This window comes from Bubalus bubalis, chromosome 6 (genome assembly GCF_019923935.1).
Source record: "Bubalus bubalis isolate 160015118507 breed Murrah chromosome 6, NDDB_SH_1, whole genome shotgun sequence".
Classification (NCBI taxonomy): Eukaryota; Metazoa; Chordata; class Mammalia; order Artiodactyla; family Bovidae; genus Bubalus; species Bubalus bubalis.
In genome coordinates, this window is record NC_059162.1 from 35,757,573 (window position 1) to 35,773,873 (window position 16,301).

The 16,301-nt window shown below is 39.7% G+C and overlaps 1 protein-coding gene across 9 annotated transcripts in view; it reads left to right on the top strand.

Annotated features, from left to right (window-relative positions):
- Positions 1–16,301, top strand: part of VAV3 (vav guanine nucleotide exchange factor 3) — a 643,747-nt gene that overhangs the window by 481,960 nt on the left and 145,486 nt on the right. For all 9 annotated transcript variants that reach the window (XM_044944623.2, XM_044944624.2, XM_044944626.2 and 6 more), the window contains 3 exons: positions 456–557; positions 865–965; positions 13,204–13,229. In XM_044944623.2, coding sequence (XP_044800558.1) covers positions 456–557; positions 865–965; positions 13,204–13,229 — 229 coding nt within the window. The remainder of the gene's footprint in view (positions 1–455; positions 558–864; positions 966–13,203; positions 13,230–16,301) is intronic.

Here is a 16,301-nt window from a genome sequence, read left to right on the forward strand (position 1 = left end):
TATTCACTTTTATAGATCATTACATAATCCACATACCTATTTGGACAGGAACCCTGTGGAAATGCAGCACCCATTTCCCCTCCCTCCTGCTCCCTGCAGCTAGTTTCTATTTTGGTGATGTGGCTAGAGAAAAAAGAAATCATCACACAGCATGAATATCCCTCAGGCTTTGTGTTTTTCCTGGCAGGTTGACCTACGTGGCCAGTCTGTAAAGTTCCCTGGGAACATGCAATTCTGAGCCGGATTCGGTTGCTTCAGTCTTTATATGTCACTGGTTCTCACACAGTCAGATTTTGGTACCTATTTTAATGCAAAGCATTTGGCTTAGAAAACATTGTGTATTTAATAGCCTATTTGTCTGAATCACCTCTCTACCCAGTGTAAAATTGATGAACTTAGACTGATGCTGTGTTGTGAAGCTTTCTTGAGGATGTTACCTCTTTGCTTTTGTCTAGATCCAACATAAGGCCAGACTATGCAGACTCCAACTTCCATGAGTTCAAGATGCACACCTTCACCCGGGTTACATCCTGCAGAGTCTGCCAGATGCTCCTGAGGTCAGTTGGCGTGGTCTTGGTTTTCAGTTTAAAGGAACTGGTGTAACTGCCGAATGTTTCGGCTTCCCTAGGGTCCCAGTCAGAATGTTTTCTAATGGATATATGCCTTACAAGTTTGGATCCATCAGATCTTTCCTTGGCCTTGTGCCTGGACCATTCCTTCAGAACCCAGGAAGGTTCTCTCCATTGGCTTGAAGGGGACTCTGCATAGTGCTGTGTTCTCTTATTCTGCTTCCTGGCACTAATGGTTTTCTAGAGGCAGAATTTTGCACCTTTTAACCTATCACTCTCTGATTTTCCCTTGCAGAGGAACATTTTTTCAAGGTTATTTATGTGTTAAGTGTGGTGCCAGAGCACACAAAGAATGTTTGGGAAGAGTAGACAATTGCAGCAGAGTTAATTCCGCTGGTAAGTCATGTTTATTGCTGTGAATGGGCTTTTAATGAGAACATAAAACTTGCTCAACATAATTAAGGCCTAATTTACTCTAAATATGTGTTTATTATAACATATCGGCTTTTGAAACTATTGTTTATGAGCACAATTAGAAAATGGTTTGAAATTCTTGTGACTTTTATACCTAGCTGAGCGACAGAGGGCTTCAAGAGGGACTTGGGAGGTTCCCTATCACCCGTTTCATTCACCCCCTTCCCCTAAATCTCGCCAACACTATACAAATATAGCTGCAGCACACAAACAGAGTCGGAAAACAAAACAGGAAAAAATGGTTCTTTTTCTGTCTTTGGTTTTTGAATTTCTCCCCTTTTCTCTTAAATATTCATCTCCAAAAGGCTAAGGCTGCCAGGAGTAAACATTGCACAGACTAATTCATGAATTAATGAATTGAATACATTGTCATTTTCCAGCCTTTAACAAAGAATGTATATCCTTTGGATTTTGTGTAAATGTTTTCCCCTTGGTTTTTAAAAATAATGCTCCATGATTGTAACCTGAGACAGTTTCTAAGGCTGTTGGCAATTATGCATTCAGTACCCTTTTGCCTCTCTCTGCCCCTCTTGGGCTCTTTTCCTTCTCTTTCTTTTCTGGCCTCTTTATTATTTCTCTTTCTTCTTCTTTCTCTTTGTCCTTTTCCCCTGAGTTTCTCTGTGTTTTATCAATAAGACCTTTCAAAATCAGTAAAACTTTTTGAACAGAAGAAAGGGATCTTTAACAGCCTGAGTTCAAAAGGTAGCTGTGTCAACCTTTGATTTTCCCAAAGGGGAAGGTGGACATTGAATTATTTTGGATAATGTGAAGAAGAGTGAAACAGAGAATAATAGCTCATTTCAGAGCCCAGTTCAGAAAATAGGCAATCATACAAAACTTGTGAATCCTATTAGAAAATGGAGATCACGGTGCATTCCTCTCATTCGGCTCCTTCCATAGACGTATTTGTGAGGCTCCTCGAGCCACTCTATACACCAGGCTTGGGCAGTGCTTGGAGAAAGAGCCTGGCATTAGTTGAGCACCTGCACTGTGCCCGCCCTGCCTGCTTGGACTGATTCCATCCTCAGAAGAGCAGTGCCCAGTTGTTGATGGGAGTCACTGTGCTTATGCAGTTAATTGGCTCAAGGTCTGTAGGTAAAGGAGACAAGATTAGCACCTGCTAATGTTTCTGAAGGTCAGAAACAATTTACAAAGGTATAAAATAGAAATAGTACATACATTTATTATTATTTAATTGCCTGTGCTGTACTTAGTTGCTCAGTTGTGTCTGACTTTTTGAAGCACCATGGTCTGTAGCCCGCCAGGCTCCTCTGTCCATGGGGATTCTTCAGGCAAGAATGCTGGGTGTGTTGCCATGCCCTCCTCCAGGGGATTTTCCCAACCCAGGGACTGAACCCAGGACTCCCACATTGCAGGCATATTCTTTACCATCTGAGCCACCAGGGAAGTCCTAGAATACTGGAGTGGTTAGCCTATTCTTTCTCCAGGGGATCTTTCTGACACAGAAATTGAACCAGGGTCTCCTGCATGGCAGGCAGATTCTTTACCAGGGAAGCCCTTTAATTGCCTACCTGATGCAGTTTATCACTTATATTTGTGTGTGGGTCCATCTTTATCTGTCCTGCCCTTAAAAGAATCTGCCTGCCATGCAGGAGATGCACAGGAGACAGGGATTCAATCCCTGGGTCAGAAAGATCCCCTAGAGAGGAAATCATGACCCACTCCAGTATTCTTGCCTGGAAAATTCCATGGACAGAGGCAGCCGGTGGGGTACAGTCCGTGGGGTCGCAGAGAGTCAGATACAACTGGGTGCAGTGCGCACAGCACACCAGCACATTATTACTATTTAACTGCCTACCCGATGCAGCTTATCACTTAATATTTCTGTGGTTTCATCTTTATGTGTTCTGTCCTTTATCCCCTTTGAGGACAATTAACATGTTATTTGCTCATAGTAGGTGAGTGGATTTTTGTCAGTCCCATAGTCCTGTCTTCTGAGTTTCAGTCTATGAGGCGTAGAAAGTGATCCCATAGTTGGCAAGGTTCTTGCAGTCTAAAGGGAATAGTGTAGGAGAGTGGTTGTGAGTCAAGCAGAGATGATTAAAAATCTGGTTCAGCTCTTAACTAGCTGCATGAACTTGGGGAAAGTGTGTAAACATCTCATTTATTCATCCGTAAAAATGAAATTAGAGGATTATTGTAAGGATCATATGAAATAATGTTGATGCGTAGCAAAGTGCCTGGATACAATGAAAACTCAGTATTTTCATCCAAGATGTTATGATAAGAAGCTATTTTTTGGGAAGGAATGCATACCCCTGCACTGAATAGTGGATTCTTAACCACTGGACCACCAGGAAATACCGCTTCTTGGAGTTTTGAACCTAAGTCTTGTGTTCTCTTGATTCTTTGTCTGCATCCTTAAATTGCCCTCCATTCTCCTTTTGTTTTTCACATCTTGTCCTCATTCTTTTTCTCTCCTCTTTCTGTCCTTTCCTGTCCAAGATTTTTAAGAGACTGGTGGCACTGAATGCCCACAGTCAGGTAATTAGTGGTATGGAGGAGTCTTCCCTTTCTTTGCCTTCAGGTTAGGATTTGCTGGGTAGCCCTTGGAAATAAAGGGATCTGTTCATCAGCAGCCTTTTCTCCCTCACTGCCAAACAGATACCCTCTGAAAGTTGGAAGTCTCCTGACATCCTCTCCTCAGCCTCACCCCTTCCTGTTCTGGTATAGGCTGTAGTTATGGGTAGATTTTAAGTCTGAGCTTGGCAGATCTGTGTGTGGTAAAATAGGTGGGATTTTGAGGACATGGGCAAACTAGACTTTATGGGCTGTTTCCTAGTCTGCAGAGAATCCCAGTTCCCAATATTGGTTTAAGTTTTTGCACAGTTCTTTGTTTTGACAGCCAGGAGTAATTGCTTGCAATTAATTTTCCATGAGTACAATTAATTTTCCATGAGTGATGTGATTGGAGCAAAACGGGTGTACGGGAGAAGGGCAGGAGGCAGGATGAGATGTATCAGAGGCTGGAGACATGGTTTACTTGAATGGGGCTTTTGTACAGAGGAGAGAACTTGACTTTGGGAGAAATCATCCCAACAACCAAATTTAAAGCAAGTAAATAGTATTGATTTAAGGCAAACTTAAAGATTCCAAGTCTCTCTGTAAAATAAATCATAGGTGATTTGAATTGACCCCCGGTTTTATAGAGCTTTATGGCTTCATTGGTTAATAGTCCATATTCTCTTCAGGAGACAAAAAGGGATTCCACTTGGTTCAGTGTTACTCAATAATCCATTGTGGTTCAGAAAGTCATGGCTAGTAGGAATGGCTAAGTTGTTGTAAACAAGTTGGATATAGTTGGGTTGGAAGACAGTTTAAAAAGTGGAGCCTTTCATTCAACACTGGGCATGTTTATAGCTAAGGGAGTGGAAAGAGTTACAAGTTGTACAAAACGACCCAGGGCCTAAATGAAGGCTAAAGAGTCTTCCACCTTGCAATTGACATTTCCACTGGTCATCACATTGATGGCCTTATTCAACTTGATTCTTCTCTATCATCTGTCACTGTTAATCATTCTTCACATCCCCTCAGTCATCCTTTGTATATCTGATTAATTTTTCTGGCATTACCCATAATCTGCTACCCAGGTAGATAAGGCTCCATGTCCACTTAAGACCTCTCTCCTGAGCTTTGGATTCCAAATCTTCATCTTCTAATGTATCCCTTCCCAGGTATCCTGCAGTGACCTTGTTTCAGATATCTAACACCAGTCTCAGTAGTCATCACTGCTAACTTCCTCCTATTTTTTGTCTTAAAGATCCACCACTCATACAGTCACCCAAAGCTGGGGGTCAGCCTTGACTTAACAGCCTCTCATCTTCATTCACTTACCTATTCTTCTTAGTTCTCCTCCTAAGTCTCTAGAGAATCTGTGTATATGGTATTGCTATAGATTAACTACAAAATCTCCTCCCCGCTGTTAGTTTTCCTTCACTATACACTTCGCAACGTGATCTTTATTAAAATCAAGGCTGATGTATCCCTTATTTTCTCAGTATATCTTCTATTCCTCACAGAATAATGTTCAAAATTCAATTAGACAGTGAGCCTCTCACTGATAAGAACCATGCTGAATTGATGTTCTGATCTCTGGGAGACCATGATGAATAGATAAGTAGGTGGGTAGACCAACAGATAGATAGAATAATGAGTAGAACTGCAGTATACCAAGATTTCTGGGCCCTGAAAATCACTGTGGTCTTAGAAGCAGAAGTAGGAGGCTGTAGGGGATTGGACAATTCCTGGTTCTACCCTTGGAGAGACTAGAGCTTGAGTGATTGTGGGATAAGTGGAATAAAAACCTGATCTGGAAAACTGAGTAGACTTTTGCATTCCTTTATAGTATTTATTCAAGTTAAAATTCACACCCTGAGCATTGATCACTAAGCCTTTGACAAGGGACATTGGGTTAGGTTAATAAGTAGCAAGAAGACAACCAGGCTCATGGGACACCTAATGACAAAAATATCTCTATTTCTGGAGGAATTTACTTCCTGTTCCATTTGGTCCCAATTTTTAGAATTTTTGCTTGGCTCTTAGTGTTTCCTCTCCCTGAGATGTGCTCCATTTTCTCCCTACAGTTCCAAGATTACCCTCTTTTATTAATACTTCCTCTCCAATCTCTGCCAATCTTTTAACCTTACTCTACCCATCTAATAGTTGTCTGCATTAAATTGTTCTCTTATCTTAAAAAAAAATTGTTCTCTAATTAGTTTGTGTATCGGTTTTATGTCTTTGCCAAGGTTAGGCTGTATCGTGGCAACCAAAAACCCCAAATCCCAATGGTTTTAACACATAAAAGTTTGTTTTTCACACATGTAGTATTTGTTGTGGGTCCTTGCCTTATAAGTAATGGCTTATGGATCCAAGCTAGTTCCATCTTATGACCATGAATTCAACATGTGACTCCTGGGCTTGCTGCTTTTAAGACCTTTGAACTGGAAGTGAGATATTCCATTTTTTAGCATTAGAAGTCCATTGGTTAAAACCAGTCACCTGGCCTCAACTTAATTACAAGGGCAGCTGGACAAGTAGTGGAACCCATGAACTTTTTGGTGAGCACTACTGTCTCTGACCATTTTAATTTCAATTTTATTTTTTAAGAGTTTTTCACAATGAGTACCCATCCTCTAACAACAGCCTTTTTTTTTTAATGAAAGTTTGTAGCATTTTATTCTATTTTATCTTGACCATATCATGTGGCTTATGGGATCTTGTTCCCAGACCCTCGGCAGTGAATTTGCGGTGTCCCAACCACTGGACTGTCAGAGAATTCCCTCCTCCCCTTGTTATTTCCTTTAGTAGAAAGGAAATGCACATTCACCATAGGGAATGTGTTTCTCATCTTTTGTATCTATCCTTTAATATCCAGTCCAAAGTCAAGGTGTTGACCATCATGTTGTTACTCCTTCCTAAATAGGAATATTTTAACTGAACTACAATCCTTGATAGTGTTGGATGTGGTAAAGATACTAACCATTAAGCATTTGAAATAGCTCTTAGATGGTTCTTTTTTTGTGTCTGTGGAAATTATGTCTTCTTTGGATGTTGTCTTCCCTGGGTTCAGAAACCTTTTATATTTCATACTCTATATCCCTTAAATTTGTCTAGTCTTCATTCATCCTCAAAATAATAGTTAGTTGGCAAAAATGCAGTTCATTTCTAAAAGTAATTCATTCGTATTAATATTTGACTATGATAGATTATTAACTCAAGTACATTTCAAGTGTTTAAAAGGGTCCTTTAAGTTTATTTTTTTTCTAAGACAAACTACGACTTGGAAACAAATTTGAAGGTTGGGTGATTAGTTTATGTCTTAACATTTGAGGATTTGCATAGATATAAAGAGAAGGCAGTTCTAATCTCTTTTTTGCTGAACTTGAGTTGACTTCTTCACATTCACCATGGCAACCTCAGATCAACATGTACATGGATTCTGAGGTGTGCTGCCAAAACTTTCCAACCTTATAATGAATAAGTATGAACTCCATTATGTGAGACTTTCTCAACAAGTCACTGCAAAACTGATGTAATTCTAGAGTGGCGTTTCTTTCTCACACTATGCTACCATGGAGGTCTAGCCCTAGACTGCAACCTTTGGGGGCATTTGTGTTTTTTCCTTGTTGCAGTATATGGCTAAACTCCTCTTGTCCGCTTCTTAACTTGATGTTGATCAACATGGCTTGCTTTACATTCTCTTGTTTTAAACAAAGAAAGTAACATTGGAAGGCAAATATTGCTGGAGCAGATGACTTCGGTTTAATTCCTCTTTTCCTTTAGGGGAAATGCAAGCCTCAGATGCTCTAATATTTAACTGAAGCAGAGCCCCATTTGCTTATCTGTTGCATCACTCTTTTATCTGGGCCAGGTTGCTGCTGCTGCTGCAGCCATCCCTAAAAGTAGCCTTGGTGTCATCATGGCTTAAACCTGCAAGATTGTTACCTAGAACCTGCACCCCAAATTGCCATCTGAAATAGCTCTTTTATAAATAGTATTGCAGTATTTGGGCTTCCCTGCTGACTTAGCTGGTAAAGAATCCACTGCAGTGCAGGAGACCCTAGTTTGTTTCCTGGGTCAGGAAGATCCCCTGGAGAAATGGGGTAAGCTACCCACTCCAGTATTCTTGGGCATCCCTGGTGGTTCAGATGGTAAAGAATCTGCCTGCAATGCGACAGACCTGGCTTCAATCCCTGGATTGTGAAGATCCCCTGGAGCAGGGCATGGCAACCCACTCTAGTCTTCTTGCCTAGAGAATCCCCACGGACAGAGGAGCCTGGTGGCTACAGTCCATGGGGTCACAAATAGTTGGACACAACTGAGCGACTAAGCACAGCACACTGCAATGTTTTATCATAAGAGATAAATTTTAGAATATAATTTTATTTTATCCTTCTACCACTAGGCATTTTATCACATGACTTTTACATAAACTGAAGCTTAATCATTGATTTCATAACCAAAAAATGACTTTGGTTCTATTTAACATTATTTAAAGTCTTTTATATAAATTAGTTATCTTTTTTAACTTATTGAGACAATTTAATATTCTAGAGTAGTTCTTATTCCTTCCATTTAATTATTTGGGTCAATTTAATGATAGAGATGGCAACCCATTCCAGTGTTCTTGCCTGGGAAATTCCATGGACAGAGGAGCCTGACAGGTTACAGTCTGTGAGGTTGCAAGAGTCAGACATGACTTAGCGACTAAACCACCACCACCAATCTTACATTAATAATTGTTAGAGTGAACTGAAAACTCTTATATGGTTGGGTCCTTGTTAGAGCTCCTGAAAAGACCTGAAATCAAAGCGTCTTTCCAAGTAGTTATGTTTTTGTTTTTTCAGAATATTGCTGTAGATCTGAGTGGTGAAAATAGGGTTTGCGCAACTTCCTCCAAAATTTGATCAGTCCTACTGCCTTTCAGTTTTAATGTTTCATAAAAATAGAATACTAGCCACGATGATGAAGAACCTTCAAAGGCTCTCCTGGTAATTACTTTCCTGTGATCCCTTTTGAGACAAATGATCTTACTGGGCACCAATTTGTTTAGTCTTAAGAAATAGAACTTCAGACAAGAGACAAAGCTGGTTGTGTAATAATGTATGCATTGAGAGCCACTTGTATTGGAAAACAAATATAATAGGACTGAAATTTATGTTTAAAGAAATGAATGATATGAGTCTGAAGTCTCAGTGAAAATCATTTGTCTTACACAAATACGAGCACTGTGCTTGGGCTGAAGATGGAGTTCTGCTCAGGCTCCAAGCTCCTCAGTAACAGCCCTTCTCTGAATTACATTAAGCCCGTTGGGACATGATGAAAGAACACGAGGTATAAACCCCTTCAGGGCCTGTGAGTCACCATCTAGAAAGGTTCTTGAAAGGGTAAGAACATTTTATAGTTTGATCAATAGGAGCCTGAGAAATCGGCTGCAGGGCAAGTTGAGGATTAAAAACTTTTGGAAACTTGAAGAATTGAATTACCATTCTAAGGAAATTTCCAGAAGAAAAAGAGACAGTAAAAGAGAGATCTTTTGTCATATCTCAAGCACCCATCTTTCTATTTGGTCAGAGTTCAGCCAAATAAATTTGGTAGTCATCAGCTCTTATTATCCTCATCCTGATGTGGAACTGTGATGCACAGAGAGTGTTTTAGAGCTCCGAGTGCCCGCCAAAGAGCTTTGGGTACATATCAAGAGGAAATGAAGGATGGTGTTGTAGATTTCAAAATCAGAGCAACTTTTCCATAGAATACATCATCAGAAGAGGTTATTCTATTTTCCCGTCCAGAATTGACTTTTACTTTAAACATGTATGAAACAGTGTGTTGCGGTTGGGTTTTCTGCTCTCTCATCACTGTTATTTTTGTAAAATTTATAGCTGCTGTGTTCATATGGTTATCAGAATTTAGATCGTGTTTGTAAAGGGGCCAGTCAGTCTGATGGCACAACCACTGGAACAAGTACAAAAGTATAAATAAAAGGAGCCTGGTTAAGAATTTCTGAACTCAGAACAGATTCTAAGAGTTATTTCTAGTCCTTTGGCTTTTGCCCTCTCCTCAGAATATTTACAGAACCCTGCCATGAAATATGACTAAATAAAACCTCAGACTTTTAAGAGCCACTATTTATGTGCTCTGCCCAGCATGAGCAGATCACAGTGTGAACTGCACTATGCCACGTCCATGGAAGAAATGAGCCTCTTTTCTGGATGGCAGTGGGGAGGGTGGGGGTGCTGTGGTGGCCAGGAGGACAGGGAGTGGGGGCAAGGAAAGGGTAACTCCCCATTAAAGACTCAGGCCCTCAGAGTTGGAGTTGTATCCAGCACAAAGCCCCTTGTCCACTTTCCAATCTGGGTTACACAGAGGAGCCTTTGTGAAGAGCAGGTACATTCAATAAGAATTAGGAGGAAAGCTTGATGAGATGCAAAGAAGGAAAACAGGAGATAATAGGCAGCAGGAGAATTAAGGAGGGAGTGTTGGGTATAGTGGTAGCCAAGTCTAGTTTTTTCCTTACTTGACCAGTCCATTCATACCTTGCCTGGACCTTACCTGCTTTGTGTTTTGTGCTCAGTGCTCACTCATGCCTGCAGCTGGCTGGCTTGAACTGAGCAGCAAGACAGAAAGGGCTTGTAAATGAGCAGCTTCTGTTCCCTGGATCTGTTTTCTAGGTAAAGATGTGCAGGTATATGCATAGCTAGATCATCACCTTCAGTTCAGTTCAGTTCAGTTCAGACGCTCAGTCATGTCCGACTCTTTGCGACCCCATGAATCGCAGCACGCCAGGCCTCCGTCCGTGTCCATCACCAACTCCCCGAGTTCACTCAGACTCACGTCCATCGAGTCAGTGATGCCATCCAGCTATCTCATCCTCTGTCGTCCCTTTCTCCTCCTGCCCCCAATCCCTCCCAGCATCAGAGTCTTTTCCAATGAGTCAACTCTTTGCATGAGGTGGCCAAAGTACTGGAGTTTCAGCTTTAGCATCATTCCTTCCAAAGAAATCCCAGGGCTGATCTCCTTCAGAATGGACTGGTTGGATCTCCTTGCAGTCCAAGGGACTCTCAAGAGTCTTCTCCAACACCACAGTTCAAAAGCATCAATTCTTTGGCGCTCAGCTTTCTTCAGAGTCCAACTCTCACATCCATACATGATTACTGGAAAAACCATAGCCTTGACTAGACGAACCTTTGTTGGCAAAGTAATGTCTCTGCTTTTGAATATGCTATCTAGGTTGGTCATAACTTTCTTTCCAAGGAGTAAGTGTCTTTTAATTTCATGGCTGCAGTCACCATCTGCAGTGATTTTGGAGCCCAGAAAAATAAAGTCTGACACTGTTTCCACTGTTTCCCCATCTATTTCCCATGAAGTGATGGGACCAGATGCCATGATCTTTGTTTTCTGAATGTTGAGTTTTAATCCAACTTTTTCACTCTCCTGTTTCACCTTCATCAAGAGACTTTTTAGTTCCTCTTCACTTTCTGCCATAAGGGTGGTGTCATCTGCATATCTGAGGTTATTGATATTTCTCCCAGCAATCTTGATTCCAGCTTGTGTTTCTTCCAGTCCAGCGTTTCTCATGATGTACTCTGCATATAAGCTAAATAAGCAGGGTTACAATATACAGCCTTGACATACTCCTTTTCCTATTTGGAACCAGTCTGTTGTTCCATGTCCAGTTCTAACTCTTGCTTCCTGACCTGCATACAAATTTCTCAAGAGGCAGGTCAGGTGGTCTGGTATTCCCATCTCTTTAGATACAGTCATTTCGTCTTCCTGAGGAAACCCAGAGCACTACTGGAATGTGATGTGCCAACTACTGCCATGTGGGCTATCCTAGGTTTTATGCTAAAAATAAAATATATTTAAACATATTGTAACAGATCAACTTCACCAGGACATAACAACAATTCTGTGCAGTGTCAGAAAAAAATATTTCTGAATTAAAATTAAGATGCACTCTCAGTTTTAAACACCGACCTTGAAAGACAGGAGATTTTCCCATTGAGAGGTCATCTGGAAATAGCAAAGCTTTCCTCAGCTGCTTGGATGGAAAATGTAAACTCTCCTCCTGTTTGGTGCTTCTTGCTGTCTGTGATTTCCAGTTCAGGCTCTTTCTGTAACTCACAGGAGAAGAGGGAAGAAGTAGGGCTTTTCTGGCTTTTAGGTCTTTCTGGTTAAACCAGTGTAACAGGTATCACAGCTTGTCTGTTAGGAACCTGAGTCCACCTAACCTGGGTTCTCAGTTTGGGCACAGTATCCAGCCAAATGGCACTTTCATAGACCCTCTCCCTACACAACTTCTCTTAGGCAATCTTTCTTCTGAAACTTTGCCTATTTCTAGCAGAGAGGAGAAAGGAAATAGCTTTTTGTCCTTTGTAAAGGCCAACTTCAGACCTGGCAAAAATGCCTTCATAGCAGTTATGTAGGAAAGTTAGGATGATAGAGTTGACATTGAAAAAGAAATGCAGGCTTTGCTTTTCTCCAGAAAGGTGACTTTTTGCTCATGCCTCTTCAGTTCCATTAATCAGATATAGTCCTTTAAAAAACAGAAGGGCCCCAAACCTCCTGTTCCATGCCCCAGGCAGTCTTCCTGTGTAAAGCAATCTGACAGCTACTCAGGTGTTCTGGTACTTTTCCCCTTGAACTCTGGTTCTGAGGCTTCTTGGAACCTCTATTAGAGGTTCATTCAGTCTACAGAGCCCTCTTTTAGAACTACCCTTTCTCTCCTGATGTTCCCATCAGTGTCTTCTCTTCTCAGATCCTTCTTCAGAGGATCATTTTGGTTGGCAAAAATATAACATAGGCTCAAAATGATGAGATGTTTTTCTACAGTCTGGAGAAATTATAATATGCATAAGTACTCCTGGATATGGGGGAAGGAAACAAAAATATTCCCCACCAGCTTTTCCACGTGTAGTGTGTCTTTCCTCTCAGAGATACCCTTTGCCCTCTGCCAAGTTACTCTCTTGCATATCTCAGGGCCCTTCCTAACTGTTAGTCATTTGCAGGAATTGAAATGTAATGGAGTTTGTCATTTCTATTTCTAAACAGGTAAACTGGGATGTAAAGAAAATTAGCATTGGGATTGAATCTTGTCCATTTTTAATTTTCATCTTTAAATCGATCTGTATCCCTCCCCCCAAATAAAACTAGAAGAAACAGCCACTTAATGCAAAATTCATATGCAAATTGTATGTGTTAAATTTGCAATTGTTATAGTAATTGTAATATAGGCAGTTATAATATGTTTGTAACGTGTTGTGTTTAGATTCTTAAAACTGGGTATGTTGAAAGAAAGGCTCCCACCTAGCTTTCTCTTATGTACATAAACTTGGTGCAAGTCCCTGTTTCAAGGAGCTTTATGTGGTTGGATTGAAATTGCTTAATAAACAATTGAAAAAGTTAAGCTTAACCTAGAAGTCATTTAGTAGTATGAATCACTTCCCTGACAGCCAATAAGGCAAGAGAACCTGGTTGCAAAACAATTACTAGCCCAGCCTGAGGGACCTTGGAAATATATTAACAGGTATCATTAGGAAAACAAAGCAGTAGTGTTCTACCACGCTGCAGAGAACTAGCTAAGGTTGCTAACTAAACAAAACAACTTCACTGACAATGCCAATTTTTACATTTGTTTCAGAACAAGGGACGCTCAAACCATCCGAGGTAAGATTAACGTTTACATTTTTCTTATATAACTTTTGCATTTCAGATTGTTTGCTAACTAAAGCAGGCTCAAACCCCTAAAATGTTAAATGTACCTTTTAAAATGGATAGCAACAGATCTAGAGCGAGTAATCAAGTGCTTTTGAGTGAAATGCACAGGTTAAATAAGAGGAGTTTTCAGATACCATCTGAAGATCTTAGAGGAAAAATGTGAATATTTCATCTAAGAATGTGTGTAAGATGCGCATTTCAGAATCTTAGGTACTCATTTATTCAGGTAAATTTCAGATAGATACTGTAGCAATGTTGTAGCACTAATCGGGTGGAGGTACCTTTCTCTTTGTTTGCAGCTACAGAATTCCACAAACCCCGAGGCTTATAAAACTTAATGCATCTGAAGGCATTCCCTTGGAATAAATCTTTTGGATCCTGCTGGGACAGGAGAAAGGGTGGCCCTCATCCTAGGATAAAACAAGGTCGCTACCTGACACTCACTAAGACTAAGAAGTTCCAGCATTCTTCTAAGGATGTACCTGTATGTTTCTGCCAGTTTTCCACCTGAGCAAAATCATGATTTGTATCATGTCTTCTTGATCAAATCAGAATCTGAGAACATTTCCTTTGGTTTAACAGATTCTGAGGTCTGATGGCTTAGAAGTACGAGATCCCTGTCACCTCTCAGAATAAAGCGCTTTTAAGAAAATAGAAAAGAATGAAAAATGTGGCAGATAATAGGCAACTAGTGTCTTGGCCTTCAGCCAAAAGTAATATATTTCTTACCTGACCTCCCCCAAAAATCCTAACAAAGAAAACTAAAATGTAAAAGTTCTGTGATTAGTAATATGAACCTGAAATACAGTAATCTGAGAATTTCAGTATAAAGACAAGTACTTTCTTTATCAAAGCATTTTAGCATATACAATTATATCTGATGAAGAGTGGTATAATATTAGCATGTTTTTAATAGACTGGTATTTACATAGTTGCTAAAAATAATGAAAAGTACAGCAATAAGTCAAACAAGAGGTAACTGCTTTCACTTTTTTGCATCAGCACGTAATTTGTGCATATTGGGAACCAAAAATGTGATGTGAGAAAATTCACGTGTACCCTTTCAGTGTTACCTGTCGGCTATATTTTAGACTTTAGAATCTAGCTCAAGGAATGCATAACAGGATAATAATATTTTAAAAATAGGTCATGTAAGTTCTGCTAGGGCTAAAATAATTAATGTAAACTTTTTTTAGTGTTTAGTTGACAGGTAAGATTTTTCATCAGGACTATAAGGGTTCTTCCAGCAGTGCGAGTGAAGATCTTAGAAAGTAGCCTTCTTTTTCTTCTCTCACACTATTATTAGATTATTGAGACAGATATTCTTGTAGAGCTTTGAACTGAAACTCAATATTTCTTTACATTTATACTGTTAGATGTATTTTCCGCCCCCCAGGGAAGATGATTTGACTTGATTTTATTTAAGTAATGAGAAACGGGCATATTTATAGAAAAGAAAGTGTGCTAATAATAAGTGGTTAATAATTTTCACACTGGTACAAAATAATGATACAAAAAAATGCTCTCCAGGCATTTAATACTCTTAAAAATTACACATTAAGGCTATTATGAAAAGAATTCATTTTCACATTGATTTTTTTTTAATGTAGCATCTGTGTTTTAGTGACTTGCTTAACTTTTGATTATAATAAGTGTAATTTTTATTTAATGTGTGATTCTGCTAATAATCTCTACTTTGAATGGATAATTATGGTGAAATCTTATACTGGCCAACCTATTTGGAAACTTTAGCTTAGCATAAGGAAAAACTGTAGCAAAAGAATGTTAAGAAACATCTTTCACTCCATACCTCCCCACTACGACTTTGTGAAAGGTGTATTCACTCTTAACACAGATGCTTATGTGATGTTTGGGAGTCTTTCCGAAAGTAAACAATGAAACCCTTTTGTAAGCTCCGTGATTTCTTCCCCTTCTCTGTTGGAGGTCTTCTTTTTCCTCCATGGACCAATTTGTCCTATTCTCTTCCCCTTTCAATAACAATGATTATGAGTTTTTAATTTATACTTCATTCTCAAGGTAGGTCAGTTTTCAGTAGCCACAGGATCCATCTTCCTAACCTGGGATGTTCTTCCAGATTCCCATTTTGGAGTGGACCTTCAGAAGCAACTTCTGGCTCTAGAAAGCAAGGTTGTCATTACATATCTATCAGTATTTAGTGTATGTATGTATACTTCCGATCTATTCCTTAATGTAGGTTTTTCTGCCTTTTAAGTAGAGGAACCAAAGCCGGTTTCGTATAGCAAATGAATCTTTCCTTGTTTTGTTTGTAAAATCAACAGAGAGAATTAGGTTTCTCCCAAAAGAGACGAGAAGGGAGGTTCTTGGGCAATACAGATATTACTTTTAGAGAAAGGCAAGGTAATAGATAATGAAGCTAGATATAAAATTAGGTTGGTTTGTTGTCCCCTCCCTCCCACCTCCCACTTCTTGGTAAATCAAAAGAAGTTTGAGAATGTTCTGAAGACTGATCGTCCTGATCTCATGGGGGAGGGGGATCACCGAGAGCTCCTAGGGTGGCTACTTGATGGACCCCTCTCTTCCTCCTGAGATGGGTCTTGTCCAGCTCTGTCTCACGCTTTTGAGAATATAAGGTTTTGAGAATATATGCTGAGGAGAGGAGTATTTTGGATGGGATATGACAGAAGAACAATTGAAATTTGCCTTTTGAAATTGTGTAAATGTGTTCTAAACATTTCAAAATTTTTTAGAATATATAAAATATTTTTAGGTGCTTTTAAACTGTAATAAATCTCAAACTCTCAAAATGCACTTGATCTAAATTGCTAAAATTTTCTCGTTCTCTCTTTTTTTCAATGTACCAAATCATAGTTTTGTTCCACTGCCTACTTTTCCTGTAGAAAAGTTTGCTTTCAGGGTCACTGTTTTCCAACGACTTGCAGGAGGAAAAACCTAAAATATAGTAGTAGTACAGTACTTTAATAGAAAAAAATTATCATTTACCTGATCTTATTAAGAAGAGGTGGCAAGAATACACAGGAG